Genomic DNA, 27,191 nt, shown 5'->3' with positions numbered 1-27,191 from the left:
CATGTTCCTTGCTGGGGCTGGATTCAAAACAGCATCTGAAGGCAGGGTATTATGTTTCTCCATCCCCCAAGTGAACCAGTTCCAGTTTAACACAGTTTTTATCTTTGCTGCCTTTCAATCCTTGCTTTAAAAAAATGAAAAGAGGAGGGGGGGTGGGAAAAAAACCCACACAAAAAAGGCCAAACCAGAGCAGGAGAGAAAATCTTCAGCGACTTGAATGTAATGTTCCTTCAACATGAAGGCTGATCACTGGGGATCAGTGGGGAATAGACTTTTCCAAGCTGATTGAATTATGACTTTTTTTCCCCACCCCAGCAAAGCTGCTTGAAGCTGGTGAGGGCTGCTCTGGTCAGCATAGCCCTTGACAGCTTTTAAGGTAATCGCTTCGTTATCAGGGGTTATTAAGACGATGTGGTCAGCAGGGATTGAACAGATCCTCAACCTCTGGGTGCTGGGGCATTTGCTTTGAATGGTGCCTTCTCTCCTCTCTGCACTGGGTGAGGGAGGATAGATTTGCCCTTGCTTCACTCCTGGGTTTTGTTCTGTTTGTGCTCAGCCTCTCTTTGCAGGGAGGAATGTTCCTGTGCAGGAGGAGGAGGTCTGCTTTTGTTCTTTCTCATTTAATGATCCTGAGGAGTGAGCTGGGCTGCAGGAGGCTCACTACAGAACCACTTTTTTGGTGTGTAGCTGTGGGTCAGTGAGCCTCACCTCAGATGGTGCTGGTGGTGTGTCCCAGCTTCCCTTTGAGCTGCCTGCCTCGAGCAGCAGGAGCAGTGTGGTGTTTGGCAGTGAGGAGCCTGGTGTGAGACTTTTGCCCAGGTGTTCCTCCAGGGTCCTGCTTGGATGTTGCAGTGACTGCTCTTGTAGGTTCTTTATAAGCACCCAGGATGGATGGTTGATGCTGGCTGCTGTGTTCCACCTGGGCTCAGGGAGGCCTTCTTGGCTGGTGAAATTGGGCACTGGGGGTAGGCAAGCTGCTGGCTACAAAGCAGGGGACTGCAAGCAGAAATCTCCGTTGCTGGCCCTTTGTGCAACAGAGGCAGGAGGGGAGGGGATGCTTACAGTGGCAAATCCAGTGTCAGGGCTCCAGGGTCCCATTCTTGCCACTGGTTTGCTGGCCAAATCCTTTTGTCCTCTTGCTTTCAAAGCAAGCAATGCAGCTTTGTAGGCACAGATGGAGGGTTCATGTGTGTGCAGGAGCCTCTGTGTGAGCAGAGCCCTGATTCATCTGCTGTGACGTCTGAGCGCCTCTGAAAACTGGGCTCCTTTTTTCTGCTCAAGTCTCCTCCAAGCCCTGTGTGCTCAGTGCTGGGGTGGACACTTTGCAGCATGAAGGCTGCCTGGCTTCAGTTTTTCTGGGGGTTTGGTTTTCCTGGGAAGGAGCCAGGATCTTGCCTGTCCTTGTGGGGCAAGATTTGCTCCAAGATTCCAGCAGAGCTGGGTCATCCTCCCCTGGCTGCCACGAAGGGGAGGTGGTGGAAGTGTGCCCCCAGGAAGGGCTTCAGCTGATCAGACACAGAAGGTACCAGTTGTGTGGCCCAAGCCCTGCTGAAATCTGTCACTGCTTTGCAGACACCTTGCTGCTAGCAGCCAAGTTTCTTTCTCCTGTAGTTCTGCAGTGTCCTTGGATCCTGAACTGGGAGGTTTTGTGCTTCTCTTCTTGCTGCTCACAGGTCCAAGGCAGGATTGCCCCTACCTGCTTCTCATGTCGATGATGCTGGGCCAGGCATTGCCTCCTCTCCTAACCTGTAGAGCAAGCCAACATCTCCCTGACCTGTCTGCCCTTGGGGCTGATGCCCATTAGGTCCCAGCTGTAATTCCCCTGTGGCTGTTGCTCCCTGCCTGGCTGATGTCTCCTTTCTTTGGAGGGGCTGCTGCGTTCAGCCTGGCGAGTCAGCAGGATCCGAGCTGGTCTGCAGTGCTCCCCACTGAGGCATGCCAACAGCAAACAGCTTTGTGTGTCACAACTGCAGGGGCTGTGTGAGGAGCTGTCACTCTGTTCTGACAAAGTCCTCTCCCATCAGATGGCCCTGGGCGCTGTCACTCTGCCTCTCGCGTAATCCCTTGGCCAGCTTCCATTTGGCTGGCGCCTGCTGACCCCATTTCCTGCCCCAATTCACCAGAGGGGCTGCCAAGGCCCTGGAGCCCCAGGGTGGGAAGCCCACGCCACAGGTAGGAACCCCCCCAGGACGTTGGCTCTTGGAGCTTGGCGGGGGAGCAGCTCCTCTTGCAGCAGAGCGTGGGCCTGAGAGCCTGAACTTGCCTCTGCCAGGGCAGCTCTGGAGGAGCTGCGGCCTCTGCAATCAAAGGACCATTAAAATCCTTGCCTTGTTTCCTAGGCTAATTGATCTCAGGCAGTGATTTGAATCTTTCTACAGCAGGAACATTCTATTTAAAGGCAACTGCTATTTAAATTAAAAAACCAAAGCTCCACACTGCTTTCTGCCTGCTGCTCTTCCATGTGAAGCTGAAGAGGATAATAATGGCAAGGTATGAGGCAGACCTCTCTCCTCTTCTGCTTCTGTTGCATGTGGACACTTCCTTTGTTTCTTCTGCATGGGCAAGGGCAGCCACAGATCTGGGAATTGCCTACTCCAGGATTGTTTTCACCTCTGGTTCCGTGGAAGTTGCTATCATTTTGTTAGGGACTCGGCTGGTTGTGGCAGTAATGTTCATTGCCCTCCCTGCAGTGGCCTAGGGGAAGCCTTCCCCAAGAGCTGTGCAGCAGTGTGCTGCACAAGAGGGCGGATCTTGTGCCCCTTCCAGCTGAGGGAAAATCACACAGCCCAGAGGGATGAGGTCTGGGTATGGGTCTGGGCAGGGGAATAGCTTCCCAAATCCCTCATGTATCTGGGCACAGAACCAAGCCTTGCCATCCCCTGGTCACACATCCAGCTCCAGCCAGAAAACCTCTGCAGCAAGCACATTAAAACTCCTCATTTTGTGCATGCACAAGAAGGAGTCCCATCTCTGGCTGGAGCTGGGTGAGATGTGTCCTGCCTGTGCTGCCTTTTGGGCTCAGGACAGTGGTCAGCTACTCCTGCCCTGCCCTGCTGTGCCACCCGAAGTAACAACCTTGCCCACTCTAAGTGCTCCTCAGCTGCAGATAAAGCATCTCCTTCCTGTACAGAAATGTGCCAGCATGCTGGCTGCTTTCAAGTGGATTTCCACCACCACCACCATTGATTAAACCTTTTGCATTTTACAATAGTGCTTTGCTAATTGATGCTTTGCATACACAGGAGGCTGGCATGTGGCTCTCTCCACCCCAGCAAAGATTTAATAACAGATGCAGCAATGAACATTACTTAGGGCTTAGATTTCCTTCCCTTCCTAAATCACGTTAGAGAAGCCTCCCTAGCACACTCTGAAGTATTACCATAAATAATTGAATCTAAATTGCAATTGTACTCAGCACTGGTTAGGCCACACCTTGAGTGCTGTGTCCAGCTCTGGGCCCCTCAATATAAGAAGGATATTGAGACACTTGAATGTGTCCAGAGAAGGGCAGCGAGGCTGGGGAGAGGTCTGGGGCACAGCCCTGTGAGGCTGAGGGAGCTGGGGTTGCTTAGCCTGGAGAAGAGGAGGCTCAGGGGAGACCTTATTGCTGTCCACAACTACCTGAAGGGAGGTTGTAGCCAGGTGGGGCTTGGTCTCTTCTCCCAGGCAACCAGCACTAGAACAAGAGGACACAGTCTCAAGCTGTGCCAGGGGAAGTTTAGGTTGGAGGTGAGGAGAAAGTTCTTCCCAGAAAGAGGAATTGGTCATTGGAATGTGCTGCCCAGGGAGGTGGTGGAGTCACCATCCCTGGAGGTGTTCAAAAAAGGCTTGGCCATGGCCCTTGGAGCCATGGTTTAGTTGTCAGGAGGTGTTGGGTGACAGCTTGGACTTGATGATCTCTGAGGTCTTTTCCAGCCTTATTGATTCTCTGAAATAAAGCCCCTGTGATGATGCATTGCCCTGGCCTCCCCTGCTTTCCCATGGCCCTTGCTCCAGCGTTCCTGTGCAGAGCACAACTGATTCATGCCAGCCTCGTGTGTGTGGAGGGCACTCGGAGCATCCCTGGAGGTTGGCAGCAGATGGCAGCAAGGGCTGCACCAGGCCTGTGGGGCTCGCAGAGAGGATGGCAAACCTGTGTGGTGGGCTGGGAGCGGAGCTGGTGGAGGTCCACGCTCAGGCTGGCAAAGCAGAGCTGTGTTTTGGGAGCTGCTGCAGTGAGAAGAGGTTTGTGGAAGGTGCCTGCTCCGGGGTGTGAGGTGTGGGAGCTGCTGGCTGGCTGTGTGGCTGCTCTTGCTGAGATCCAGATCACAGCCACTGGACCTGAGCCTTCTCCTCTGAATGGTCCTTCCTGGGCTCTTATCCACGGAGGATTAGCCTCTGCAGCAGAGCTCACAGCTCTTAGGTCTGGAGGTCCTGGCTTGGATCTGTTTTTGGCCAAGACAGCAGCTGTCAGAGAGATGGTAGGAAGAAGCAAGGTGGCTCCATCTGAGGAGCTGATAGACGTGTGCAGAGACATCAGTGGGATGTGAATCGCCACTGTGGGAGAAAGCTGCTCCACTTTGAAGTGTTTCACACTTCTTTGTGACAGTGCAGCAGCTCTGTCCTGAGAGAAGGAAGATGTTGAAGTGTGCTGGGGGCTGAACTGCCCCACAAGCAGCTCTGGTCCATGACAGTGCACCTGCTGGGGATGAGGAGCTGCAGGCATGCTGCAGAAAGGGTTTTTCCCCTCAGTGGGCAGGGGCTGAGGGGCTGGCAGACGTTAAGGTGGGGCCGTACAGGAGGTTGTGTGGTCAGCTGGAAGGTGGTGGAGTTTCTACTTGCTGTTGCACATGGTTCCTTCAGTGAGTGAAGGCTAAGGGTGTGCAGGAGGAGGCAGCACCTGAATTGCCTCCTCCAGAGGGCAGATTGCAGCTTCATTCCTCTGGCTCCACTTGCTGCTTGTGTTCCCCACGCAGCAGTTGCAGGCAAGAAGCCACCTTGCTGTCCTTGTTTCTGGTGTGCTCTTCCCTTTGCTGCCTCCTCTGTCTGCCAGCTGTGATCCAGCCTGTGGTTGCTGAGGGTTCTGGACTGGTTGTTGTCCCACTCAAGGACACCAAATTAAGTTTCTGTGTCACCTTGTTTAAGTGCCTGATTAAATTAAGCCTTGCCTGCCTGCACCCAGCAATTGCTTCCCCCCCAGTTCTATTTGATTCTTTTGTGTGTGGCCTTTTTCAGTCTTTCTTTTTTCTTACTCTTTTCTTTTAGACTACTCAAATTGGAAACTTTGTGTCTTCTAGGGGACCTGGAGAGGAAATAAATCATCTTTTGAAAGAGGTTCCTTGAGGGCAGAAGGGGCTGTCACCTCCCTGGTCTCAGCTGTGCCCCACACTGCCAGTGCTTATTCGATTAATCTCTGCTGAGGAGCACCTGGGGACAGCAGCAGCTCCGGGTGTTAGGGACTCAGTCATGGGTGTCTCCTGGTAAAGGATCTTTTCCCAACCAGAGGTTCTTGCTGCTCAGCTTCATTAGATGGCTAAGTTAGGGGAAAAGAACAGCTGCTTGTTGTGTAAACAAGCAGCTTGTGTGCAAATGTCATCTAGACAGTGTTTGTGATGGAGGAAACGCCTGGCGTCATCATACCTGGGGGCCAGAAGTAGGCCTTCTGACTCTGGTCTCAGGCTTTGCCACAAAGGCAGTGCTTCTTGCTGTGTCACTGTCCCGTTTGGGTGTCCTTTTCAGCCAGACACAAGCTTGCAGGAAGGATAGGACCTTTCTGCTAGCTCACCAAGACCCCTGGGTCACAGCAGCTTTTCATCTCTCTGGCAAAGGTCTCTGTGGTTGTGTTTTCTCCAGCCCCACTGGATAAGAATCTCCTGGGTCACTGAGGGGAAATCTGTGAGGTTATTCCCACCCTTTTTGTGGTCTGGAAAGCCCAATATTATTCTTAGAAGGCAAGCAGAGTGTTTTTCAAGGACACCCAACCAGAGGAATGTCGTCGCTCGGCGTGCGTGGGATGGAATCCGGGCTGGAGCTGGCCTGTGAGACACAATCTCCACAGAACACTTTTCTTTACTCTCTGCCACTCTTCCCCTCCAGTCAAGGATGTTCTCTTGCAACATAATTGGTCCCAGTTCCCACCTTAGAAAGCTGTGATGTTCCCAGCACTGCAGCTGCCTCTAATATTTTTAAAGTTCATGAAAACAGTCACGTTTTGTGCCATCTGCTGCCTGTGGTGCAGCTAAGCAGCAGAAGGGCTGTGGGCTGGGAGTCAGGAATGTCCTCTTGCTGGGACTGCACCTTCTCCACCCTCCTTCCCTCCTCTGGCTTGCCTGGGTTTGCTTTTTGGGAGCAAGGACTTCTCTTGCCCCGTTGTTGTCTGGTGTTATGAGCCTCAGTCTTGGGTTGGGGTTCTCAAACTGGACACTCTAAGCAGTCCTGTTAAGGTTTGGCAGAGGAGCCTCCTGTTCCATCCAAGGGCACAGCAGATGACAGCACGACTGTGGAAGAGATCACAGCTAACCTAGACCTGCAGATTGCCAGCACACAGCATTAGAAATGCTAAGACTTTGAAGAGGGATATGGCAATGAATGATTTTAAACAGCTGACATGAAGGAGTCTGGTGTGGATGGACCTCTGCTCACAGGGTCTTTGCAGAGAGAGTTTTTAGTGTGTGTCCAGTTCTGGTGTCCCCAGCAGAAGGAGGACACACAGCTGTTGGGCAGAGCCCAGAGGACACGAAGATGATCCAAGGGCTGGAGCAGCTCTGCTGTGAGGACAGGCTGAGGGAGCTGGAGTGCTTCAGCCTGGAAAGGAGAAGATTCTGGGGGTACCTTAGAGCTGCCTTCCAGTAGCTGAAGGGATCCTTCAGGAAGGCTGCGGAGAGACTTTTGCTGAGGGTGTCTAGAGACAGGACAAGGGGGAATGGTTTGAAGCTGAGGCAGAGCAGGGTTGGACTGGATCTGAGGAAGAAGTTCTTCAGTATGAGGGTGGTGACCAGAAACAGGTTATCCAGAAGGCTGAGAATGCCTCCTCCCTGGGGGTGTTCAAGGCCCGGTTGGATGAGGCCTTGAGCAGCAGAGTCCACTGCTCATGTTGGGGCAGGTTGGAGTAGCTGATCTCTGAGCTCCCTCCCAACCTGAGCCATTCCACGATCTTGCATGTTGTAGACACAAAGCATTGTTGTTTCACACCAGCTTGGTTAAAACCAGTTTCAGGACCTGGTTTGGTGGCCGTGGTGGTGTTGGGTTGGCCGTTGGACTTGATGAGGTTTTTGTCCCAGCATTAATGATTCTGTGGTTCTCTCTGTAATGCACAGACTCCTGCGTGCTGCCTTTTGAGGCCATGAGGAAAAGCAGAGCTTGGGAAAGGGAAAAAAAGGGGGGGGGGAAGCAATAAATAGAAAGAACTGCGACTGGTTTAGCATTCCACAAAGTTTCTGAGTCCTCCAAACCATTAATTGACTCAGGAGCATAAAATTGAGAAGGGGAGAGAGGGAGAGAGAGCGCGGAGTGGTGCGAGCGGTCTGAATAATTTATTGTCCTTTGAAGTTGCAAGAGAAATTTCAGCTGCCTTGGGGAGTAATTTCTCCCCATTCTGAAAGGGTTTCTCCTTATTTTAAACTCATTCAGAGGATGATAGTTTTGCATTTTCTGCATAATTAATGAGAGTAGCTCCCCCCCCCCCCCCCCACTTCGCTTCCCCCCTCTACTCTCAGCCAGCCTCGGAAGGAGGGTGGGGTGAGGATGAAACTTGGTGGTTTGTTTTTAATTAACAAAGTCAAATTAATTTGGCTGTGGCCTCTTCCTTCCTCACCTCTGGTAGAACTCAGGGATTTACTCAGCAGTGAGCCTGAGTGTGCTCTTAACACACCAATCCTTACCCATCTTTGATTGGAATGCCTCAAAAGATGATGGTGTAAGGTTAGTTTTTTTCCCCACCCCCAGTTCAACAATGAAAGATCACCTGGAGATGAGATCTCCTGGGAGCCAGGAAGGTCCTTCAGCTCCTGCTTCTCTTTGTCCATCTCTGTGGGCAGGATCTGTTTGGTTTTGAGGGCTTCCTGTGCGGTTGGTTGCTTTATGAGTGCTGTGCTGCTCCTCTTTACTTACAGGATCTGCCAATTATGGTTCCTCCCAGGAGCTGCCACTTGAGGGTCTGCCTTCCCCTGCAAGGTGAAGGCATCTTCTGCCCTGCTGCCTGGAGGGGCTGCTGTACAGCCATCCCTTGGCAAGTGTCAAACACAGACATGTCCTACTAAAACAAAAGCTCACATCCTCAACTGCTGCCTTCTAGAAGAATCAAGGGCTCCTTGCTGCTGCTTTTCCATGTTTCCATTCCTCTCTCACTCGTGTGGTGCTCTCTTTTTCTGGCTCAGTGGTTACTCAAAGCTGAATGTTTTAGGTTCCTGCTGTCACTTCTCAGCACTGTTGCTGGATTCTTCCATTGTTTTTTTCCTCCTCCTGTTGAGTTGATGTGCCCACTACAAATCTGAATGATGAGGGCTGTGGGTCAGGGACAGGGATTGTGATGGCTCTTGTGGTAGGAGTCAAGGTTCATGATTGTTAAAGATGATGTTCATCCCTTAGCTGCGGCTTCAGGAGGTTTTGGGTTCTTGTTTTCAAGATCTGCCACCTTGAGCTCCTTTGACATCCCAGTCCCAATCCTGAGGAGCAGCACAAGCTCACAATCCACTGCTAAGACCCAGGGTAAGGTTGGTTTGGAAGGGACCTTCAAGATCATCCAGTTCCAAGCCCCCTGCCATGGGCAGGGACACCTCCCACCAGCCCAGGCTGCTCTAGGCCTCTGCTCATCAACCTGACCTTGAAGACCTCCAGGGAGGAGGCAGCCACAACCTCCCTGGCAACCTGTGCCAGTGTCTCCCCACCCTCACTGTCAAGAATTTCTTCCTAATCTCCAGTCTTAATCTTCCCTCCTGAAGCTTCTCTTAGCAGAGGTTGGACTCTAATGAGCAAGCTTTTGAAAATGCCCTGGACTCTGTGCTCTGGGAATTGTACCTGGCCCACCTCCTGCAGACCAGGAGACTTCCTCTCTTGCCTGAAATAAAGAAGCAGACAAGAGCTAGTAAGTGGAAGTAATGCAGCTTTTATTTGCAGGAGTAAAAGAGCAGAGTGTCATCAGCTGCTGTCTGATTTACCTGCTGTGCCTTTCAGCCCCAGAAGATCCTGGTGCATGTCTTAAGCTGGCAAAGCTCGGCGGGGATCGTGCACCTGCGGTCGGGCCGCAGCCCCTCGGCAGGCAGTGCCAGGCAGGGGACCTGGCTCTGTGTGTTACATGCTGCAGAAGCCTGTGTCATCTCCAAGCCAAGGATCAGAACTGATCTCCCTGATCACATCCTTGGGGCTCCCAGCACTGCTCTGCCTCTGAGAGACCATGAGATGCAGAAGCTTGTAGCAGTTTGTTTTCCCCGCTGCTGCTGACTTCGCTGTCACTTTGCAGTGGCTCAGGACCTCTGCTGGGCTATATTAAGTTGGCATCCCCCTCCTGGGAGTTGGGATCCTTGCTCATTAAGATTTCTTCTTTCAGGCTTGTCCCATAGGAGCTGGTTTTTCATGTTCTGGTATCCCCCATAGACTCTGATCCTTCAGTGACTCAAGCAGCACAGTGGAAGTTGATAGAGAGCTGAGGCCTTTCTTGCTGTGTCTTTTCTAGGCAGGCTGTGTGCTGAGCTGCTCCAGGATGCCAATATCAATGACACACTGGAGTGGAAGCTGTCCTATCAACATGGCAAGGGGAGGCAGAGCTCTCTGCCTTGAGCTTCTGATTGCAAACAATCTGGGGTTGCTGTCGTGGCATTGATGGACAAGGGGCCTTCATTAAGTTGCCAGGATAGCTGCTTGGGTTCCTTGCTGTTGCTCTGCTCTGGGTTATTATGCCTTGTTATAGGACTTGTGGACAAATATGGATTGAGATGTTGGTAGAGTTGATTGAAAGGACTTGTGTATCTCCAGGGTCCTGGCCTGCTGCCTTGCATGTGCTGCTGTGCTTGCTGGCCCTTCAGCAGCTGATCCCAGGGCTGCCACCTTCCCTGACATCACCACTTGTCTGCTTCAGCTCTTGCTGGGCACAAGGAGCAACTTTCTTCCTGGCATTGTGTTGCAGAGCCAGAAGGTGAAGGCGAGTCCTGGCCAGAGGTCCATCTGCATTACCACCTGCTTGCTCCTTTGCCCCTCAGTTGGATTTGTACCAGGGAGGGAGGCTGCAGCTGCCCTGTGCTGGGTGCAGGCAGAGACAGAAGCTGTGAGGACACCTGGAGTCCTTTCCATCTGAGCTGGTTAGAGAGAGAGCTGAGGAGACCAAAGCACAAGGGGGGATATTTGTGGAGTGAGGCCACAGAATGCTTTGAGAAGCTAACTCAGTATCTTCTACATCACAGTCCCTCATGTGCAGACTCCATGTGCTGCCTCTCTTTCATCCTTTCTTGCCTTGTGCAAAGTCCTGTTCTGATGCTGGGCAGCAGCTGCCTGCATGTTTGCTGCCCTTTACTGCCAGAATATAATTCCCTTCACCCCCAGTGTTAGTCTCTTATTTCTCATTCATTACACTGAAGCCCACATGGTGCTCCAGGCTTCCACCACACCACAGCTCTCACAGGTTCCTGGGGTGTGCACATCAGATACCAGTTTTCCTATCTGGGGGAGGGAGGGAAGGGACAAGGTGGTCCAGAATCCCATCCCACTCCCTATAGAATAGGGACAGCTCTCTCTGTCCTGTCCTCTAGAGCAGTTTGCATCCTGTAGGTGCATATCATGAGTGTGTGCCCTATACACCTGCATAAAGCACAGCTGCAAGAACCTTTCCCTTGTCTGGGGTTGATCTGTGGCAGTGACAGATCCCTTTGTCCCATGGGGGAAGGTTGATCCTTTCCATACCTACCAATGGAGAAGTCCTGCTGAGCCTGGATGACTACATGCTAGCTGCTGTTCCCATGTGATAAGGCACAGTTCCATGCAGCCCAGCAGTATAAATAGACCAGAAGGAAGGATTCTGCTTCCCCTCCAGCAGGCAGGGTAATGTGGTTTTTCTCACCTTGGCTGTCAGAACTAGGAATAGAGCTTTGGTAGCCTCAGTCTCATCCTGCCTCCACTGCTGCAGGCTCTTACCTCCACTTCCTAGGGGTCTGTATCTGAGTGCAATGCAAATAGGAGCCTGAAGACTCTATGGATGTGCCAGATCCTCAAAATTCCAAGCCTCATGGCAAGAACATCTTGGCATGGTGCTGGCTAGGGAGGGTCTGCTGCCTCATGCTGGCTGAGGAGTAAGGTGGGAGCTGGCAGCACAGGCAGGCAGCAGGAGGAGCAAGTGTTGAGGTTGTTGGCCAACTGTGGGGATTGAAGCAACCAGTGCAGGAAAGGTGGATGAAGTGAGTTTCATCTTTCTTACCCATTTTCTGCTTTTGTTAAACCCTTTCCTTCCTCCACTGTTGTCCTTCTTTCTCTGGGACCTTGCAAGGCAGGAGAGGCAGTGGTCCTTCAAGTGCCATTCCCTAGTGTCCAGCAGGGAGAAGCCTGCAGTGCACCTGCCCAGCTTTCCCCGAGTCAAGGGATGGTGGATCAGGAGCAGGGAAACAGCAAGGTGGAAGCATTTCACTCCTGAAAGGAATGTCCTCAGATCTTTTTTTTTCCCCCTCCTTTCCCCAACCTTGCCAGTCCCATCTCCCTGAAGGGAGCCAAGAGCTGCTGACAGTAAGAGGAAGTCTCTGTCTGAACCTATAATTATCCTGTCTGCCTTCCCAGAAAAGGCCAGTTGGGGAGCAAGCCTGCTTCTGTTTCATGGCCCAGCCTTACCTTCTCCTGCCTCCCCAATTACTGCTTAATGGACTTTTTATGATGATAAGAAGACTGGGTTGGGGAGCAGTTATTGACAGGGAAATGGAATATAATTCACTCCCTGTTTGTTTGTTCTGTCAGAAAACTCTCATTTTAATTTTGTTTGTGAGGCACTGAGAAAACAGCCCCTGGGGAGGGGAAAAAAGGAAGTGGCAATCTGTCAGGAGACTCTGGATTCCCAGGGGAGCAGGGGCTCTGGAGCACCTGGCCAAGGTGGGGTTTCAATCCATAGAGATCTGCGTCTGTCCTGCTCCCAGTTTGCAGCTCTCACCTCTCTCCTGCAGGCAAATGGAGGTGCTGGAGCCTCTACCCCTCCTGCAGTCTCCTTAATGCCACTGCTTTGCAGTCCTCACCCATTCCAAACATCCCAGCCCTGCTCCCCACTCTCCATCTGTCTCAAATTTGGCTGCTCTGTGCTGTTTTCATCTCCTCCATGGTTTGTCTCCTCTATCCAATCTTCACTTCCTTGCTCCGCCTCTGAACATCTCTCTCCTCTCCATCTTGCTCCACTTCTCTTGCATTTTCCCTGTTGCTCTCTTCTTTTTCCCACTGATTTTCCCCAGCCTTCCTGCTCCCCTCTCGAGCTCCTGGATTCACTGGTGTGACAAAACTGCTCCTCTCCTCTTCTGGCCATGCCTCCCAGCTCTCAGCAGTCCCATCCCCATCTCCACTCCTCCAATGCAGTTGTGCATCTGCTGCATGCATGCAGACCACAGCAGCACAGGTGTGCAAAGCACCTTTCCTAAAGCAGCAGACAAACATTTCCTGCATGGCTGGGCCTGGGTCTCATGTTCCTCAAGAGGCTCTTAAGAGGGGAGATGAAAGCACCTCCACCCAGGGCCATAGTTGGGGGACTGCCTGGTGTTTCTTCTCCGATTGTGAGCCTGTCAGCAGGTGTGGAACATGGAGATGGAGTTTCACCACATCAGCAGAAAGTTTTAGCCCAAAACCGAAGGGAGAGGAGAGGAGGAATAGGAAGAGAAGAGGGGAGAAGTGGGCAGACCATCAGATTCCTGCCTGGTTGGTCTTGATGTTAGCAAGGGGTGGGGAAATAATGAAGAGAGATCACAGAATGGTTTAGGTTGGAAGGGACCTTAAAGATCCAACCTCCCCACCATGGGCAGGGACACCTCCCCCTAGACCAGGCTGCTCGAGCTCTGCTGTCCCAGTTCAATCTGATCTGATCGCTGGGAGATCACAAAGCCTCTGTCTGCCTTTTGTGCTTTACCTTCTCTCCCCCCAGCAGTGGAGGTAGAGGAAGGTCTCTGAGTTGTGTCTCTGGCTGGTTTTTGGTGGTGATTTGGTTTTGTTTCCGTTCCTGTGTGTGGAGGCTGGAGCTGTGTGCAGCACCACCTCGGGTGCTGAGTGCTGAGCAGATCTGTTCAGCCCATCCTGTGCTCCAGTTTGCTTGTAGTGTCTAGACCAAGGCAGGCAGCAGGCAGGTGTGAGAGATGAGGCTTGTCACCTCCTCGCTGTGTGTGGCAGACTGAGGTGTGGGGAAGGCTGAGTGCCCAAGGTCAGCCCAGTCTGCCTGAGAGCTGGAGATCTGCATTCTGGGCATGGGAATCATCTGGAGCCTGGAAGAGCAGGCTGGGCTCTGCTAAACATCAACAGCAAAACAACCCTGACTGCGGATGGCTTCGTGGTCTCAGCTTTTACCTGTGCTTGTGAAGGCAGAGCTGCAGCTCTCTGTGTGTATGTTGGTGTGCCATGGGTGTCACCCAGAGGGACCTGGGCAAGCTGGAGAAACAGGCCCAAGTGAACCTCATGAGGTTCAACAAGGCCAAGTGCAAGGTCCTGCACCTGCGTTGGGACAATCTTTGTTATCAGTCCAGGCTGAGGAGGGATGAGAGTGAGAGCAGCCCTGCAGAGAAGGACTGGGGGGTGTTGGTGAAGAAGCCAGCCATGAGCCAGCAGTAGGCACTGGCAGCCAGAAGGTCAGGGCTGCATCAAAAGAAGCATGGCCAGCAGATTGAGAGAGCTGATTCTGTCACTGCTCTGGGGAGACCTCACCTGGAGTCCTGTGTCCAGCTCTGGTATCCTCGGCACAAGGACAGGGACCTGCTGGAGTGGGTCCAGAGGAGGGCCACAAAATCAATCAGAGGGTTGGAGCACATCTCCAGGCTGAGAGGGTTGAGGTTGTTCAGCCTGGAGAAGAGAAGGCTCCAGGGACACCTTGGAGCTGCCTTCCAGTACCTGAAGAGGGCTGCAAGAAAAACTGGGGAGGGACTGTTTACAAAGGACAAGGGACAATGGTTTCAAACTAGAGCAGAGTAGATTGAGGTTGGACATTAGGAGGACGTTCTTTACTGTGAGGGTGGTGGAACACTGCCACAGGTTGCCCAGGGAGGTGGTGGAGGGCTCATCTCTGGCCAGCTTCAAGGCCAGGCTGTGAGCAGCCTGCTCCAGCTGGGGATGCCCCTCCTGACGCAGGGGGGTGGTCTGGGTGACCTTTGCAAGGTCCCTTCAAACCCAGTGCATTCTGTGGTTCTCTGGTGTGCACAAAAAGGGTGAATTTCGATCTGTTGGCTGTTTTGGAGCTTGGATAAAGGTTGTCCCTGGCTGCCATGCCCTGAGCCTCTCTCAGGGGGCAGCTCTGCAGGGAATTCAGCTCAGCCCCGTGGGAGCTGTTTGTTGAAGATCGGTCGGGAGCGGTGGGCAAAAGGAAGGCTGCTGGATGCATTTAGGGAGGCAAACAGCGAGGAAATGGCCTGCCTGCTGTGCTCTTGCTTTTGCTGCAGCCTCTGTGGTGCCTCTCAGGTACATCTCATAATGAGAGTTTATTCTCCAAGCTGAGGAGAAGCTGAAACCCAGCCCTTGGTGTGCCGGCGCCGCGGGTCCGGCGCGTGGGCCTCTACCAGAGCCCTGCCAGCAGGCACCAGGGGCCACCAGAAATGGAAGCAAAAGCTTTTAAAATAGGCATTTTGTAGCTGCCTTTTCTTTTGTCTCCCTGGATTGCTGCTGCTGCTGCTGCTGCTGTGGGCGAGGAGCCCTTTCAGCCAGGCTGACGCTGCTGCCTGCGCCGGGGCCAGAGGAAAGAACTGAGCACTTTTGTCTTTATTTGTGGCCTTTTGTTGAGCTGCTTTCCTGGAGGTGGCAGGAGGGGGCTGCAGAGCAGGGGGTGTTAAGCACAGGGATGGATTTTGCCATCTAAAATCAGCACCAGGTCTGGGCTGTGGAGATGAGGGGAGAAAGGTGGGGAAGGGTCAGGGGGAAGCAGAGGTGTGGAGGTGTTTCTCTGCAGTCCCCCCAGGAGAGCTTGTGGGGCAGAGGGGCAGCTTCACAGAAGGACAAAGTACCTCTGGTTGGAAGAGACCTCAGAGCTCATCCAGTCCAACCCTCAAGCCACCACTGAATGGTCAACACTAAACCATGTCCCCAAGTGCCAGCTCCACAAGCTGCTTAAAGACCTCCAGGGATGGTGACTCCACCACTGCCCTGGGCAACCCATCCCAATGTTTGAGAACCCTTCCAGTGCAGAAATACTTCCTAACATCCATCCTGAACCTCACCTGGCAGGGCTTGGAACCATTTCCTCTGGTCCTCCTACACACACTGCCCATTCCTTCCCAAAGCTGGGGCAGATCATCCAGCAGTGTGAGCAGGGACCATCTTCTGCCCTTTTCCATGAAACTACCAGGAGGCTGGGAAGTGGTCTGGCAGTGTGCTGGCAGTGGGCTGGCAGTGGGCTGGCAGTGGGCTGGCAGCTGCCATGCTGGTTTTTCACAGCCCTCTGCACCCCCACAGCTTCATTGGGCTGCCTGAGCTGAGCCGGTGGGAGGTTTGCCCTCAGCCTTTCAGGCTGTCTTTCCCATTTTGTGGCTGCAGCACAGTGAGGTAGTGTAGAGAAAGCTGCTCCTACCCTCTGGTGTATTCTGCAAGGTTAAATGTGTCCCCAAGCTCCTTGTCCCTCCACAAACCCACCTGCAGTGCTGGCTGCAGGGCCAGCCGGCTCCAGCCGGAGAGCAGGCGCAGGGGAGGCAAGCAGGGAGGATCCACAGCGCAAGTTCATAGCTGTGCTTTTTCTTCCCCCCCTTGCTGTCAGCTCAGATCCGTTGTCCATTTGTGCTCTTGCCTCTCTCCCAGCCCTCAGAGCACCTCTGGGTTCTCCAGGCCTTTCTCTGTCTTTGGCCTTTGATGTTTCAGACAGGCATATGGTGGCCAGGCTGTCTGCCTGGCTGCTCGTCCATCACCCTCTATTCACCATGGCAGCAGCTCCTGGGGGACAGTTGGGTTTAAAGGGTGACATGTCCCCTCCTTTTCCCCACTCTTACATCTTTCAGCTTTCCAGACTGTTTTGTCATCTGGGCATGATTAGCTGGGAGATGTTGGGTTGTTGGGTTTTTTCACATGATTGTGTTGGAAAAACTTCTTCTGCTTTGGTGCCATGTGGAAGAAGGGAGGAAGGAGAGGTGAGGCAGCAGCTTTTGCCTCTTCTGCAAGGAAAGCTGCCCTGCTGTGTAATCCTTGCACGTGGTTTGATGTCACACCATGCTCCTCTGGTGCTTGTGCCCTGGGGATGTGGAGGAGACCCCACCCCTGTCACCTCACAGCTGCTTCTCCAAGTCTACATCAGAAGTCACACAGAATTGTCAGGGTTGGAAGGGACCTCAAGGCTCAGCCAGTTCCAACCCCTCTGCCATGGGCAGGGACACCTCACACCACAGCAGGTTGCTCACAGCCACCTCCAGCCTGGCTGCAAACACCTCCAGGGATGAGGCTTCCACCACCTTCCTGGGCAACCTGTGCCAGTGTCTCAGCACCCTCATGGGGAAGAAGTTCTTCCTGACATCTAATCTAAATCTCCCCTCCTCTCTAGCTTGGATCCATTTCTCCCTAGTCCTATCACTACCCAAAACCCTCAAAAGTCCCTCCCCAGCTTTCTTGTAGCCCCCTTCACATTCACAATGTCCCAGCATCAAACATGCATCACATCCCTTCTGAGCAGACAGCAGCACCACCCCTGTTCCCCTAGGCTTTGGAGAGTGAACCCAGCTGGAGGCTGTCTTCACAGGGCTCAGCACATGGTCCCTTGGCTGTCCCATGGCTGGGGACACAGAGCCAGGAGCAGAGGGGTGGCAGGGCAGGAGGGCAGAGGGCAGGCAGTGTGTGTGCTGCTGGTGGATCTGTTATATAGGATATAGAATAGACTAGAATTAACCAGGTTGGAAAAGGCCTTCGAAATCGTCAACCTATCACCCAGCACCATCTAAACTAAGCCATGGCACCAAGTGCCTCATCCAGTCCCCTCTTATACACCTCCCTGGGCAGCACATTCCAAGGGGAAGAACTTCTTCCTAACATCCAGCCTGGCACAGCTTGAGGCTGTGTCCTCTTGTTCTGTTGGTGGTTGCCTGTGTCGCTCCTTGTGCTCCGTGGCAGCTCTGCAGCGTGTGGCTTGCCCTGGCTGTTGCTGCTGGGAAGTGCGGAGGCGGTGGGCAGGAGTGAAAGGTTCACTTTGACTTGATGGCTTTCCATTAAGCTGTAGAGAGGAATCACAGGTACACAGCAGTCATCCACTCTTTTCAACCTCCTCTCTGGGGACCCAGACCCTGCAGGAAGCCTTTCATAGTAGGAAAAACCTTTTTAAGCTCCAGGTTTTTCCATTCCTGTTTTGATGCTGTAAGAACAACCACACCAAAGAAGCCTCACCAAATTCTGCTGCTTTGCTAACAGAGACAGGGAAACAAGAAAAACCTCTTGTGACCACTGGACCCAGGGGGATCTCAGACTGAAGTCTTTCCAGGACTGACTTGTCCTTAGCTCTCCATGAGGGAGGACTGGTGAAGTGCTGTGAAATCTCCTGGACTGAAGTTTGTCACCTGGAAAATGCCAGGCTCTGCTCTTGCTTTCTAACCGGGGTCCTGCAACCTGGGAGCTGTATGAGGGGAAACTCTTCAGCCCCTCTGAGTGGGCTGATAAGTGTTTTCCCTTCCCCACAGCACCTTCTCCTGCTTTTTGGAGCCTTTGAGTGTGATTTGCAGAGAATTCCAACTGTTTGTTTCCCTGCAGGCTGGACCTGGCACGGCGGAGCTGTGAGAGTCCTACGCAGCAGGCAGGAATTTGTCTCAGCTTTGTATCATCAGCACCTTGCCTGCTTTGCTCCTCTCTCCAGAGAGAGGAGAGATGTTCTGCCAGGGGTGTGGGCTGCACTGACTGAGGGTGCAGAGGTGGAGGGTGCGATGGGTGATGGTTTGGCAGGGGTAAGGGGGGGAGAAGAATCAAAGTCTGGAGCTTGGAGGCTTGACTGGGGGTGCAGAGGTGGAGGGTGTAATGGGTGATGATTTGGCAGGGGCAAGGGAGGGAGAAGAATCAGTCTGGAGCTCAGAGGCTTGAGCAACTTGAGAACTCAACACTCAGCTTGGATTTTCAGTGCTTTCTCCAAGTGAGTAGCAAAATGCAGTAGGGTTTTTTGGAGAGGGGATTTTTGTTTGCTTGCTTTCCTTTTGCCTCTCCCTGTCTAAGAGGGAGTTTGGTGTAGGCTGCCTGGCACTGCAGCATTCACACAGCAGCTCAGCTTCCCCCCCTTCTCTCACACACACTGAGTCAACAGAAGTCCCCCAAAAGGGATGCTGAGCAATGGCTCCAGGCTCACCATGGGTTTGTTGGTTGGTTTGGGGTTTTTTGAGCACCATTCCTGTCTTTAGGACAGAAATAGAACCTTTGTTCCCCCCTCCTGGCATTGCTTGCACCCATTTCAGTGCCTAAGTGGCATTAAGGGTTATTAGGGGCTTTTATTGTAGGAAATCAACTTGCATCAATAAAGGGATCTTAAAAGCCCTGGATGGGTTTGGCTGTACCTTCAGAATTGACTTCTGCAAACTCTTCAGATAACTGAGGAGGAAAGAGAGAGAGGCAGGAAGTCAGGTTGCAGGCAGAGTGAGCATTTAAGAGTTTAGCCTGAAGCAAGGTTTGGATTTCTGCCTTTCTCAGATGGAAGACAGATCCCCCAGTGCCTGTACCTCCAGTGGGACTTGCTTGATAACCTTTAGCTGTAACATTGCAAAGCCCCTGGCCTCTAAATATAGATTGGGGTATTTATAAATCCGCTGCTTTGTACACACGGCACCGGGTGGGACGTAAACAGCTCCTGCAAATTGTGTTTACCTCCAGCATGGAAACAAATGCTTGATTGCATCACAGGAGCTTGCTCAGTGGCTTTGCACAGAAGCACAGAATCGTTTCACTTGGAAAAGACCTTCAAGATCATTGTGTCCAACGATTCTCTAACTCTGCCAAGGCTGATGCTCAACCGTGGCCTCCAGCACCACATCTCTGCGACTTTGAAACCCCTCCAGGGGTGGGGATTCAACCACCTCCCTGGGCAGCCTGTGCCAGTGGTTGAGAACCCTTGCAGTGAAGAAGTTTCTTCTAATGTCCAATTAGTTTCTTCTAATGCTCCCTTGGGGCAACTTGAGGCCATTTCCATCTATCACCTGATCCTAGGGAGAAGAGACCAACCCCCACCTGGCTCCAACCTCTTTTCAGGGAGTTGTAGAGAGCCATGTGGTCTCCCCTCAGCCTCCTCTTCTCCAGCCTGACCACCCCCAGCTCCCTCACCTGCTCCTCCCCAGCCCTCTTCTCCAGACCCTTCCCCAGCTTGGTTGCCCTTCTCTGGACCTGCTCCAGCTCCTCAATGGCTTTTATTTATATACTGCTGGTTGCACCAAGCAGGGAAGGGGAAAATGCTTCCTTTTGCCTTCCAACCCCCTAAAAGCCCCTGGAAAATCCTCTGTAGGTCCCTTTTGCCCTCTTGCAAAGCTCTTTGCTAGGCTGCTTCCATTCTGTACATCCAAATGCTCAGGCTGCAGTCACGTGGCTGCTCTGCTCGGGAGCAGCAGACGGCGACTTTATGATCTGAGTGATTTTATTTGAACACAGCTGTGGCCTTGTGATTTAAATATTTCAATAAATTGTAAACTAACTAGATGAGAGGAAACTCTGCAGGGAAAACAGGTTAGAGCAGGGAAGGAGGATTCCCTGAGGACAGAGCCAGCGTGGGCTCTGCACAAACACTCCTGGCCTCGTCTTCCCCTCGTGAGAAAGCCTTTGACGCCTTCCCTGGTCACAAAGCACATCTCGGCCTCCTCTCTTTGCAGAGATGCTCTTGAAGGCAGTCAGACATGGGTGGAAATCGGTGGCAGGAGGTGAGGGAGAGGTGCTGCATGCTCAGTGTTGCTCCTTTGGCTAAACTGCAGCCCCAGGCCCTGTGTGTGGTTGTTGAGGCATCACTGCACGTTGGGCATCTGCTTCTGAGAGGGCTTAGAGGAGCTTTCAGTTCCGAACTTCAGCAGTGTGAATTCCTTGGTGTTCTCAAGATGTCTCATGGTGGGCAGGGGAACTGCAGGAGCAGGCTGCAGACCTGGTTGCTCCACTCTTGGGTCTTGACAACCGGGTGGTTTTGAAAGGATCACAACTTTGCTGTGCTGGGCTGTGTCCTATCACCTGTTGCTGCGTAAATGTACCTGTGAAGGCCAGAGGAAAGATTTGCAGCTGAAAGCAAAGGTGCTGAGGAGCTTCCACACCCTAAAGCCACTGGCATCACCTTGTTTCACACCACCATCCTCAAGATCTCTAGATGCTATCTTCCTGCTCCATTTATTTCATGGTCCTTGTCCCACCTTTTACCTCTCCCTATAAATCTCCCCAGCTCCCAGGTCTGCTAGGATCTGAGGGGTGCAATTCAGTGGCTCTGGATGATGTTTTCAGCTTTACCTCTTCTTATAAATCTCCCCTGCTCCCAGGTCTGCTAGGATCTGGGGGCAGGGTGCAATTCAGTGGCTCCAGGTGATGTTTTCAGCTTTACCAGCTCTTGGTGATGATCATTAGATGGACTTTGCGAGGCCAACTTTCCCCTGGGCAAACCAGTTTGAAAGTCCACTCCTCAGAGGCTTGGGCCGGATCACTGCATTGAAATCTCTTTGTAGGCCCAGGGCCTTTCTCATTTGGTGCTGCAGTTTCTTGCTCTGTTGAATGGAGGTAAAGATTGCTTGTTCTTAAAAGGCCAGGAGATTTAATTTCATCTGGGATCGTTAGAGAATCGCAGTGCTAATGCTGCTGTTAATTACAAGCAGTGTCTGTTAGAGTTTGTTTTTCCTTTGTGCCAATAATGGTGTCATTTTTTTCTCTCTCTCCCTTAAAGGTCCCCCTGTGTTCATTAAAAAACCTGTGGACCAAATTGGTGTGTCAGGAGGGGTGGCCTCCTTTGTATGCCAAGCAACTGGAGACCCCAAGCCAAGGGTCACCTGGAACAAGAAAGGGAAGAAAGTGAACTCTCAGAGGTTTGAGGTAAGAGATGTCCTTGAAGTCTGTGTGGAAAGAGAGAGAGAGAGACTGACACAAAGCAGCCAGTCCTCTGCTTTGGCCATTTTCAGACATGATAATAAAAGGAGGTTTGGAAGGGGAGGAGTTGTAGCAGCAGCAGGAGTGAAATGCAAGCTCTTGGCCATGTCAGCAGCTGGGTTTGTTCCAAAGCAAGAGAGAACTTGGCTCACTTACCTCACTGGAGTTTTTTCTTTTGTTTTATTGGTTTTTTTCCCTCTCCTGGGATATAATAAAAATCTGCCTTTTCCTTCCCTAAGAAACTCAGCTGAGCTGCTGGTGCTTCAGCTCCCTGAACACACCTTGGATACCCATCAGTGGGTCATGATTTTAACCCTGGGACAGCCCAGAGGGAACCATGCAGTTGCTGGCAACCAGACCCAAGCAATTGGCATTGTTTAGATAGAAACAAGAGTGGAGGAGCAAGGACTGGGAGGTCATCCTGTGGAATTTGCTGTGGGATTCAGCCCTGCCAGGCAGCTGTGTGCTGAGAGGAGCTCTGTGGTGTCAGCTGCCCCTGCATGGAGGAGCAAGGCAGGGTTCATTTCTGCTTTGGTTTTGCTTGGTTTGCTTCCTCCTCCTTCATCACAGTTGTGCTCTGAGCACCCAACCTGCACACACTGCCAGAGTGCACAGCAGTTTTGGTGGCTCAGTGGTCAGAGTCAGAGTTTGGTGTGGGACAGATCCCTGGCAGGCGCTGAGGTGTGTTCGAGGATGTATAACAGGCCTGGGTACATGCTGGTGCCTCCTTCAGAAGCAGGAATGCGCCTTCTGTTGGCAACCCAAGCAGGTTTGCTGCCTCACTGTGTGTCTGTCTGTGCTTTTCTCCTGCAGACAATTGAGTTTGATGAAAGTGCAGGAGCTGTCCTGAGGATCCAGCCCCTCCGCACCCCGCGGGATGAGAACATCTATGAGTGTGTTGCTCAGAACCCCCACGGGGAGGTCACCGTCCACGCCAAGCTCACTGTCCTCCGAGGTAAAGAGCATGCCTGCCCACCCTGGGGCAGTGTCACAGGGCAGAAGGGACCCTCCAGCCCCTCCTGTTCCCTTTACATGAATGGGAAGGCTGTGAACAAAATGTGTGGCCAAGGCACAAAGGTTTTTTGGGTTGTTCTGACCCCTCAGGTCAGTTTGCTGTTGCTGCCCCAGAGAGTCATAAACTTGCTGGGCAGGAAACAAAGCTAAACTTGGACCACTTTAGGAGGTTTGATGGGATGATATGGTGATGTTCCTTCCAACCTGAATTATCTAAAGACTCCATGATCTTCCCTCCTCTCCAATAAAAATTCCTTCCCCAGCTTTATGAGCAGCACCAGAGTCACAGAATGCAAAGGCTTGGGAGGGACCTCCAGAGATCATTGAGTCCAACCCCCTGGCAAAGCAGGACCACTTAGGGCAGGTCACACACCACAGCAATGTGGCACCATTCACTCAGACCCCCAAGAGAGCCTTCTTCACAGAGGACTCTCTTGATGAGCTGAGATGATGATGATCATGCATTTGCTTGGGCTCTCACACCCTTGGTAGCAGTGCCAGCCTCTCCCCTCTTGCAGGACACCTCTTCTGGGCATCCTCCCTGTTTCCAGAGGTTCTTTGGACTTGATGAGCTCTTTGGGTCCCTTCCAACCCCTGACATGCTCTGATCCACTCTCCAGGAAAACAGCTTCCCTCTCCATTTTGTTCTTGTTCCTTTTTCCCCTTGTCCCCACTGCAGAGGATGTTTACAGGGATGCCTCCTTCATGTCATCTGTTTGAAATCTGCTCCCTGAACTCCATGTGGGAGAGGGAGCAATATGCTGTTGCTGTGGGTGCCTCTAGGTGTTTGCTGTCACTACCCCAGAGATCTGTGAAGTCCTTGTGTGAAACACTAAGCCAAGCTGCTTGCTAAAACTCACCCATTTTAGGGGGAAGGATGCTTGGTGCTCTCTACTCAAACCACAGGGCAATGCAAGTGACCCTAGCAGCAAGGGGGTGATGGATTTGAGGTGGGGGTCTCACAAGAGTCTCTGCTAAGACCCCACCTCGAATACTGTGTCCAGTTTTGGTGTCCCCACCATGAGGACACAGAGCTGTTGGAGTGAGTCCAGAGCAGCCCTTGACCTCTCCTTGTAGCAGGAGATGTCCCTGGACATGCTCCTGCCCCTCAATGTCCTTCTTGGATTGAGGGGCCCAAAACGGAACCCGGTGTTTGGGGTGCAGCCTCACCAGTGCCCAGCACAGGGGCACCAGCACCTCCCTAGTCCTGCTGCCCACACCATTGCTGATTCCAGGCCAGGGTGCTGGTGGCCTCCTTGGCCACCTGGGCATGCTGCTGGCTCATGTTCATGCCTGACAGATTTGTGTAGGTGCACTCAGATCTGTGTGTAGCTGCCTTGCCTGGCATGGCATTTAACCTTCTGCTAGCAGTGCGTGGGGGGCTGTATCTGTCAGGAGCTGGAACAGTGCTTTGTGACATGACTGAGTCTAGCTGTGGTTATCCCAGCGGGCTGGGAGCCTTCCTCTTCACACTCATTCCCAGAGATTCCTTGGAGGCTGTGACAGTTTGGGAGGAGGACTCCTCTGCAGTCATATTCCAAGTTTCTACCCCTTGAATTTAGCTACAGGCAGGGGCAGGGGATCTGCTGCTGCCCTCATGAAGCCCCTGCGTGCTCCTGGTGCTTTTGTGATGCTCTCCTCCCAAAGCAAAGCTGCTGAAGTGATGAGCTGAGCTCTGGGAGTGTCCTCAGGGACCAGGCTTCTATCTGTGTCTTTGTGCAGCTCTTCCTTCCGGTATCAACATCATAGACATGTCAGCCAGAGAGACAGCTGACAGCAGCCGAGCTGCCTCTCCCCATCCCCCCCCACCAATTCCACACCTTGCTGATCCCACCAGAGCAAGGCTGCTGCCTGCTTTGCTCCTCTTCTGTGCTGCCTAGGAGGACCTTGATGGTAGCTTTGTTAAGTAGTTGTGCAAGCAGCAGCTAGGGGTACCCAGGATGAGGAAGTCTGGGGGAGCACTAATTAGCTGTAGGCTTGGGCTGAGATGTTGAGAAACATGAAGGAAGCAGTTTTTGGAGCATCCCCTCCCCTTCCCTGCTCAGCTGGAGTTACTCCATCCTTAATCTTTCCTTAGCTTTCACACAGCAGAGGTTGTCTGCTCTTGATCTGTGGTTTTAAGTGCTGGGAAAGTTAAAAGGCCCAAGCACAAATCCTCACATCCCCACAAGGGCAGAGCTGCCATGCTGCCATCCCTTCCTCTCTTCTTCCCACTCTCCTGTTTGTCTTTTTTCCACCTTTCTTTTCAAGGCTTCCTTCTCCTCCTCCTCCTCTCTGTCTCTCTTCCCTCACTTCCAGAGCTACTGCTAAGCATAAAGGTGGGGGCTGCTCCACAGCTTGGAGATGAATGTGAGCTGTCACTTGCAGAAGCTGTTACCTTGGCACGCTGGAAACCTGGGCCCCAGCTGTTCCAAGCTGTGTAGGATGGGCTCTGTAGGAGCTGTGCAGTGATGATCTCAGTCATGCAATCATAGAATGGTCTGGGTTGGAAGGGACCTCCAGAGCTCATCCAGTCCAACCCTTTACAGTCAGCAGGGACACTTCCACTAGATCAGGTTGCTCAGAGCCCTGTCCAGCTTCACCTTGCATATCTCCAGGGATGGGGCCCCAACCACCTCCCTGGGCAGCCTGTTGCAGTGTGCCACAGCCCTCATGGTGCAGGTCAGGCACACAGGTGTGTACCTCCATGCTGTCCACAGGCATCAACAGCTGTGGGGTTGCCTCCGTGCCCCTTGCACACAGCCTCATGGGCAGCAGGAAAAAACCCAATCCATTCTTCTCTACTAGATGCAGCTGCTGAAGGGATTGAGAGCAACCCACTCTTTGCTTATGCAGATGACTACTCCTGGATCAGACCCTGACAGAAATCCACATGAATTCACTTAAAAACAGGAAGCTGCAGGAGTGGAAACCTCTGGGAGCTTCTGAGAAGCAGAGCTTGTGATGGACAGCGTTCAGCTTAGGCTCTGCTGGCCTGTTTGTCCTTCCTGCTCTGCTTCTCCAGGGACCTGAGTTTTGATAGGGCTGTGGAGACTTCTTGTTCTTTCCACAGCTGGCTAGACAGACTGCCTGTAAACCTGATTCCTGCAGGGCCTGAAGAAAAGGAAAGAAAGTGGTTTGGGGAAGCATTCTCCAGTTACTGTTGACTCCAACTGCTGTCATTTGTCATTACAGCCTGGCCAGAAGGGAAGGGAGTTGGACACTGGCACCACAGGCTCTTGGTGCAGTTTCTCTAAGCTCCACACTCCCAGGAAAGATTTGCAGTTTTCAATTCTATTATTATTATTATTATTGCTTCCTGAGGCTGAGGGAGCTGGGGTTGTTTAGCCTGAAGAAGAGGAGACCTTATTGCTCTCTCCAGCCACCTATAGGGAGGTTGGAGTGAGGCTCGTGTTGGCCTCTTCACCAAGTAACTAATGACAGGACAAGAGAAAATGGCTTCAAGTTGCAGCAGGGGAAGCTTAGGCTGGGGATTAGGAACCATTTCTTTGCTGCAAGAGTGGTCAGGGATTGGCACAGGCTGCCCAGGGAGGTGCTGGAGTCACCATCCCTGGAGGTGTTCAAATCCAAGTAGATGTGGGACTTGGGGGCATGGTTTAGTGGTCGTGGAGGTGTTGGGTAGAAGGTTGGACTTGATGATCTTCTGCAGCCTTATTAATGATGATTCCTGTATACAGATTGTACTTTCCCTCCCCTCCTTTGGTAGCCTGGCAGAGAATCTCATGTGAAGGATGATTTGATGCTGTCAGCAGACAAGTGAGCTGAGGGTACAGGGGAGCCACTAAACCATGTCCCCAGGTGCCGTATCCACACCTTTCTCGAACACCTCCAGGGCTGGGGACTCCACCACCTCCCTGGGCAGCCTCTGCCAATCCCTGACCACTCTTGCAGGAAAGAAATTTTTCCTCATCTCCAACCTAAACATCCCCTGGCACCACTTCAGGCCATTTCCTCTCGTCTTTGCTTCAGCAGCATCCTCATTGTGGCTTTCTGCGTCGACTCCACGGTGTCTCACCATGCTCACACCCTCCTTCTCCTCTAAATTATTAAACAACTCTGCACACCCTGCGGGAGAAAGAGCAGCAGCAAAAGCTTTATCTTTGCTTCTCACCCTCATTTCCAGCACAGCTAATTATCTAAACAACAGAGCTGCCACCTCCCCCAGTGACAAGGGGACAGCGAGCACCAGGGTCTCCCTCTCCTCTCGCTGGTGACCCTTGCTGCTGCTGCTGCATGTCTGTGTGCTCCAGCTTGGTCCCAGGCATGTCCCCCAGCACAGAGCATGTCCTCTGCTAGGATATATTATACATGAACACTGGAGTGTTCTTCTCTCTTCTCCCTGCCTCTCCCTCCATCCGTCCTCCTCTGTTCTTTCTCACCCTGCATTGTTCAGTGGCTCGGAGGCAGCTTGCCAGCCTGTTGTCATGGGGGGACCTTTAAAGAGCTCAGCCCAAGAGCAGGTATTTGGGGTGCTCTGTTAATAAGGCAAGTGCAGCATGTGAAAGCATTTGCCTGCCTCAGCTAGCCTGATTCCCATGATCTCCAGCTGCCCAGGTCATGGAATGGCTTAGGTTGGAAGGGACCTTAGAGATTATCTCTGAGGTTAGGGATGGTCGTCTCCCCCAGAGATCATCTACCACAACCTCCCTGCCATGGGGGCCATGGGACCTCTCAACTAGACTCAGTTGCTCAGGGCCTCATCCAGCCTGGTGTGGTGGGCATCCACAACCTCCCTGGGCAACCTGTTCCAGAGTTTCACCTCAGAACCTCTCCCTGAGCTCCAGTCTAACCCTGCTCTCCCTCAGCTTCAAACCCTACCCCCTTGTCCTTTCGCTAGACACCCTCATGCAAAGTCCCTCTGCAGATGTCCCTTGAAGCATCTCCAACTTGGCTCTTCTGTTCCTGCAGCTTTCCTGGGCTGCTTTCAGGAAGAGAATTCCCAGTCCAAGCCATCCCTTATTTTCTTTATTTGCTCCCAAGTTGTGAGTGCTGTTTGGGGACTGCTGGGG

At 52.5% G+C, this 27,191-nt stretch overlaps 1 protein-coding gene across 21 annotated transcripts in view; it reads left to right on the top strand.

Annotated features, from left to right (window-relative positions):
• PTPRS (protein tyrosine phosphatase receptor type S) overlaps positions 1 to 27,191 on the top strand; it is a 171,214-nt gene that overhangs the window by 62,883 nt on the left and 81,140 nt on the right. For all 21 annotated transcript variants that reach the window (XM_054174815.1, XM_054174823.1, XM_054174820.1 and 18 more), the window contains 2 exons: positions 20,969 to 21,114; positions 21,982 to 22,123. In XM_054174815.1, coding sequence (XP_054030790.1) covers positions 20,969 to 21,114; positions 21,982 to 22,123 — 288 coding nt within the window. The remainder of the gene's footprint in view (positions 1 to 20,968; positions 21,115 to 21,981; positions 22,124 to 27,191) is intronic.

The sequence above is a fragment of the Dryobates pubescens genome, chromosome 31 (assembly GCF_014839835.1).
Source record: "Dryobates pubescens isolate bDryPub1 chromosome 31, bDryPub1.pri, whole genome shotgun sequence".
In the NCBI taxonomy this organism is placed as follows: domain Eukaryota; kingdom Metazoa; phylum Chordata; class Aves; order Piciformes; family Picidae; genus Dryobates; species Dryobates pubescens.
The sequence above is the reverse complement of the archived record's forward strand: the minus strand, read 5'-3'. Positions and strand labels throughout refer to the sequence as shown.